Consider the following 6198-nt stretch of genomic DNA (forward strand, 5'->3'; position numbering starts at 1 on the left):
TGTGTGCTGTGTGCTCTGCTGTGTGCTGTGTGCTCTGCTGTGTGCTGTGTGCTCTGCTGTGTGCTGTGTGCTCTGCTGTGTGCTGTGTGCTCTGCTGTGTGCTGTGTGCTCTGCTGTGTGCTGTGTGCTCTGCTGTGTGCTGTGTGCTCTGCTGTGTGCTGTGTGCTCTGCTGTGTGCTGTGTGCTGTGTGCTCTGCTGTGTGCTCTGCTGTGTGCTGTGCCCCCAGGCCTGGAACCACCTTCCCGAGAGCTGGGCTTGGGCCCGCTGGGGCCTCACGCAGTGTATGAACACAGAGTCCTGCCTTCGCCTGCCCTGTGCCCCTCAGGGCCCCTGTCTCAGTGTGTCTTCAGCTAAAAGCTGAAACGTTCTTCCCCTCTTACAAGGGGGAAAGTACTTAACTAAAAGGTCAGGTTTTCCCTTTATTCTTCAGTTGCACTGAAACAACACAAGTGAACAATTCACAGCCTTCCTCTTTCTCCAAGGTCGTGTTCCCAGGCCTGCCCTTTGTTTTGGCACAGTCAATATACCCCCTTTTCTAGAAAAACAAACCTGTTTTATGATAGTTATCTCTGCTAACCAGATAACACCCTCGCTGCTCTCCAGCCCACACATGACTTACCTTTCTATACCCCAACAGAAGAACGCACCATTCCTGTTCTTGTTTAAACGCTCTGTAGCATCAGCTCATCTAGAAATTAGCATCACATTCAAACAGTTCCACCTCAAATTATACACCAAAGCACTCTCAGGCTGTTTTCCATTTCTACTGTCATCATAACAGCTACGCTGAGCAGGAGCCTCACCCCCAGCACCGTGCCCACTGCTTGGATGCAGAGCCCTACCTGCGGGGGGCTGGGGGTTCAACTGCTGTGGGAACTACACAGACTGGGAGTCAAGCACAGTAGCTCCAGCAAAAAGGCTCAGAAATGAAACCCCAGTCTTAGTTGTTAGCTTTCACCACGCTTCATTCTAAGGAAAAAGGGCACTAACTCGAGTACAAGAAAAGTTCTTGCCTGTGTTAGTTTCCACAGTTCACCATGTTAAAAGTTACCCTCCTGTTTCATTAGTTTTAATACTTCAGAATTCAAAGCTATTTAGCAGCAAGGCCCAGTTCAGCCTGTTATTCCTTCATGCTTAAGATGGAATTTATTTATTAAAATGGTTTCAAGTAATGGTCAAAGTATCCCCAACAATTACAATTGATAAAAGGTTACTCAAGAGTTACACAGTTTACTAATTGCAAAGATAACCATTAGGTCAAAGTTTTTCAGTTGCTCATGAGAGAGCAACTGGTTTTGGATCTCTAACCCCCTCCTTCTCATACTTGGGGTCAGGATTGGGTAAAAGAGAAAAAGAATATACTCACCGTAAGGTTCACACTGAAGAACTTGAAATTGTTTTTTGACCTCTCACCTCCATTTGTTTTCAGCTCCCTTATCACAGTTAGTAGCTTCCCCAATTTTACCAATTCAGCTGACAGCAGGCACATTTCAGAAGTTTTTTTTTCTTTTAATATTTGCATAATTTCACAATCTGATTTACAGCATGAGTGCACAATATTTGAAATAATCAACCAGGAAGCCACAACATGAGACACGGAAAAAGAAAAGCTCTTAAATCATGTTTGCGGAACAAAACAAAATGGAATTATGTTCCCAAATAAAAGGAGTTTTCCAGCTCTGCAGATGTCCTAAAAGATGCAGAGTCTTATTTGGCCAGAGCACAGTTAAGGTGGTTATAAATGGCTCCATGTGACATTTTCTCCAACAGAAACCTGATTTCACTACATTCCTCCTCATTTCCCATCTTTGCACATTTCCCCACGCCTTCCTCCATCCTAGTGCCGGAACTTTGGGGGGCTGCAGTGCAAAATGGATCCTACAGATTACCAGGTAAAGTCAAATACAATCAACGGCAGCTGCAAATCTGTCATCCTTCATCATATATTCCTTCTTTTCTCCTACTCGTTCTCAAATAAAAAATAATTTCCCAATTTCTCTTCACGGGATCTCTCTAGACCCTCAGCCACTGCTACTGATCTTCACCAGAGTTTTAAAAATTTGTTAATACTCAGTTTCTATAGTAACGAAATCAAAGTTTCCTAGGTATCATTTTCAGCTTCAGTCTTCCAGCAAAAGAACAAAATCTGATAAAACAGAACCTGGGAGAGAGGACAGCAAAGAAGGAATGCACTTAAAGGCAAAAATGGGAAACGTGGCTGTCGCCACAGGTCCGGAACGCAGCTCAGCTTCTCCGTTTCTGTTACACCACCTCAGATGATAAAAAGGGTTTGGAGCTTTTCCTTTTTAAAAATACACATTACAGCTACAGCTATTAATTAATTTTTTAAGGGAACAACGTTAATGCCACAGGAAAAAAGGAAGCTCTCGCTTCACTCCCTGCACATTCTCATGATACATAAAAATAAGCGCAGCAACAGATCTATGTGCTGTTTCCAGTTTTTTGTTGATTTTGTTATCTTGCAAGCAGGCCAAGTTTCCAAGGAATTTAAATACATATCAGATTGCATTTCCAGGAATACTGTAGTGCAGAACAAATAATCCAGACAATATATAAAGTGTTTCAGAAAGCCGCTGTTTGGTGAAGCCACGAAACTCGCCAGGTAAAGTTTCAGAGCGTTTTCAGCTTCTGGTGGTTCCCTGTGTAATTCCTCCCCACTAACCTGTCTGTTCCACTTTCTGTATCTCAGTTACAGAAGGAAACACAGTAATAGTCTCTTCTGGACAGGAACGTTTTACCTTTAGTACGGAAAAACTATTTTTGCTTTATACATCCATCTTTAGAAATAATTTCAGGTCGTTCAAGTAAGGAGAAATATTTTCACTGGATTTGGATTCAGTTATACAGAGATTTCAAAATATGTTTAATTTCTCAACCTATGTTTTCAGGTTTGACACCCTGCCTCAGCAAGACAATCATGTTTCTCAGAAGCACTCTGCTGGGAACTGTCCTTTTCAGCATCCTCTGGACAGAAACTACTCTGGCTGGCTCCAGTTTTTTAAGCCCTGAATATAAAAGAATACAGGTAAAAAAATTCAGAAAAATATTCTCTCAAGCTTATCCTCCTCTGTAAGTCCTTAAAGCCAATATTCTTTACAGCATTCAGAGAGAGATTCTGTAAGAGGAAGGAGTTCATCCAAAAAAATTCTGTAACAAATCACTAGTGCTGTATTCATGCTACGAGGATACGTATCTAATCTCATTTGCTAAGAATTAATAATCTGAAAAAAAGCACAGCTGAAGAGAAAGCACGCATTTAAATAATTTGTTGGCATCTTCTTTTATTAACCTATTAAAGCGAATGCAGCAATAGCAGTACAGTTATTGCAGACCTGCGCATCATACATACGTAAGTGGATGGTGCCTTCAGCTAATTTGCTGCATCTGTGTTAATTACCAGTTCTAACTTGCCCGCTATGGACTCGTTTGACTATGGAAAGACTATATAGATATTTGCTTGCTTTCTAGCAACAACAGGATCCAAAAAAACCCACTGCACAATTACATCGCCGGGGCGCAGAAGGCTTCTGGGATACAGATGAAGCAGGGGCAGAAGATGACAGAGACAACATTGAAATTAAGGTCTGTCGTCTTCTTGCTCAGATGCGAGTTTAAGGGGTGGGTTTGGGTAACACAATTTCTGTCACAGGAGACAGTACAAATTAAAACTACAGTCACACTGAACTTGAAATGCAAATAGGAAAGGGCACATGGAAACTGCCAGCATTGATGGTGTGAGATGATTTAAAATTAGCTGCAGTAATTCAGATCATAATTTCCTATTTAGCATTCACTTATATTTCAGAATTAACATATAATAATGGGGGTTTCCTGTAAAGTTTCTTTCCCCCAGTTCACTGCGCGGTTTGGTCTGCAGTAACTGCACACTGTTTCTGCGAGGCTGACGACATGTCTCAGCACTAACTGAATAGGTGGAATCACTTTTTATACCTCTTGCTTACCGTCATTCCCAGGAATACGACTTGCGGTGTCCTTGTCCAGAACTTGCCTGTTAAACTCTCTCTTTTAATGTTTTTGTAGTTTAATGTTCCCTTTGAAATCGGTGTCAAGATAACAGAAGCAGAGTATCGAGAATATGGACAAGCGCTGGAAAAGATGCTAAGGGAGATGTTTGAGGAAAATGCTAAAGGTACTGCCCAGTCATAACAGCAGAGCTTTTTTTTAAAATAAAACAAACCAAACCCCCGAATAAAAACATCAACACCACATTTGTCGCGGAAGATGTTCAGAGCAGCGGTTCAGAGGCGGCTGGGACGACGTTACCATGAAGAGAACCACTGGTACCCGACGCTCCGGAGCTGCTAGCTGAGCTTTGAAGAGTCACATCAAAGCTATTAGGCAGAAGGGGAAGGCTTCCTTTCTTCACTACCCATCTTTTTTGCCCCTTGCCCTCAAATCCCAGCATTTCTGTTTTCTCAGCTAAGAGCTTCACAATTTTCATGGTGAAAAGTATTAAAAACCTGATCGTGACTAAGATGGTTCTATCAGATCTGCTGATAACTGAAGTTCTGGTGACCCACCCCCAGCACAAGCTGTCTGGTTTTTACCCTTACAGCCTGCTGTACTTTACTTGCACTCACCCGTGTTAAGATGATCTTTAGGAATCTTCTGTTTTAATGTTTATGTGAGTCTTAATGTGTGTGTTCCACATTCCAGCTACAAATCACTTCATGCTTCCGCTTTCGCCCTGTTTCTCAGGCTCCCAGGCTTTCCTCCGAGCTCCTCTCTCCGTTTCCCCCCGAATTCCTTCCAAAGGGCAACTTCTGTGGCCTTGACACAAATAAGACCGTCTTATGTATATCTGCCCTTAGAGAATGTAACTCTGTGAAAGTCACCTTATCCTCTGCCATCAGCTGAACACTTGTAGAACTTTTAGACAGATTATCAAAACAGGATTTTCAGAAAAACATTGAGACTATCAAAATAATCTTTATCTTTTGCCTTTTCAGAAACACATATGAAAAACTGAGGCAAGATGAAGGACAACGACAGCACTAGATGGCCTGATTTGGTTTCAATTTTACTTCAAAATGAAATTATGACTGATTTCACAACGCTGAAGAAGAATTAAGTTTGTGACCCCGAGCAGTTTGCCCTGACAGCCTTTGGAATGGATGACCTTTTAAGGAAGAATACAAGACCTAGAGCCAAAAATAATGAAGGGCAAGGTTAATCACAGGCTGATATGTAGGCTTATTTTCTTATTTTATCTCTTTTCCTTAGTAAATATAGTGATTATTCTAAATGGTGTGTTTGAAGGCTAGATGAATCCTTTCTAAAACTGGTGGAAACCTCTTCTTACACTTCTATAGACATCAGTATCAGAGAATAAAGCTTATGCTGAAACTGCAATGACTTGTGGGGTTGGTTTTTGTTTGCTTAAGAGCAGCTTAAACTAGACAGTTCATGTAATAAACTACACAAACTCGGTGGACAGGGATTCAGATTTCAGTTGCCAAATTAGCTGCATTGCCGAGGGATTTGTTAATATAGATCTTATCAAGGAAACCATCTAATATCTCTTCCAGTTTAAAAAAAAAAAAAAAAGTTTTCTAGTTAACTTACTTGGATCCAGAACCGTATCCATACTGGTGCATCCATCAGGTACATGGGAACTTTTCATGCCTTCAGAGGCATAAACCAGTATGCTCCAATGTAGTACCTGTTCTCTGTGCCTCAGCCCCTACAGACACCTGATACTCCATGAACATCTTCTAGCATTTCCTTCTGAAGACGTTCTGTAACGTACCCTAACGAACAGGCTGATGTGACAAAGGTAAATACAACTGCAGTTTTTATGAGACTTGTTCTCTCCTCCTGTCACGGGATCGCTCACCTGAACGAAGGGATCCCTTTGGTGCTGTACCCCACCAGAAGGCAAATCACAATTAGAAGCAGAGGAGGAAACGTGGAAAAAGGAGTAATGAGTTCTTAGGAGTCTAACCCGGGGTGGGGTGTGGACACACGGTTCTGAAACCTGCAGAATTGCCATGAAAGGGAAGGGTCAGAGCAGCACTGAACTCACATTTATTGAGCTGAACTCTAATCATCACTTCCACAACAGATCTACTGCTTGTGGTATTTTTATATTTAATGTTTTCCGAGCATATGGCGTGGAAATAGTCAGGCAATAAGCTGCCCAACAGCAGAGGCAG

At 41.9% G+C, this 6198-nt stretch overlaps 1 protein-coding gene across 3 annotated transcripts; it reads left to right on the top strand.

Moving 5' to 3' along the window:
- Positions 1 to 1467: 1467 nt before the first annotated feature.
- On the top strand, positions 1468 to 5216 carry GHRL (ghrelin and obestatin prepropeptide). Of its 3 annotated transcripts, none has more exons than XM_074914261.1 (5): positions 1468 to 2826; positions 2911 to 3047; positions 3491 to 3604; positions 4064 to 4172; positions 4993 to 5216. In XM_074914261.1, the coding sequence occupies exons 2-5, from the start codon at positions 2940 to 2942 to the stop codon at positions 5010 to 5012; spliced, it is 351 nt and encodes a 116-aa protein (XP_074770362.1). In that variant the 5' UTR covers positions 1468 to 2826; positions 2911 to 2939; the 3' UTR covers positions 5013 to 5216. The 3 variants fall into 3 exon arrangements, with proteins under 3 accessions (XP_074770362.1, XP_074770364.1, XP_074770361.1); XM_074914263.1 differs by having other exon boundaries at positions 1468 to 2624; XM_074914260.1 differs by having other exon boundaries at positions 1468 to 3047.
- Positions 5217 to 6198: the final 982 nt, after the last annotated feature.

The sequence above is a fragment of the Athene noctua genome, chromosome 10 (genome assembly GCF_965140245.1).
Source record: "Athene noctua chromosome 10, bAthNoc1.hap1.1, whole genome shotgun sequence".
NCBI classification, from domain to species: domain Eukaryota; kingdom Metazoa; phylum Chordata; class Aves; order Strigiformes; family Strigidae; genus Athene; species Athene noctua.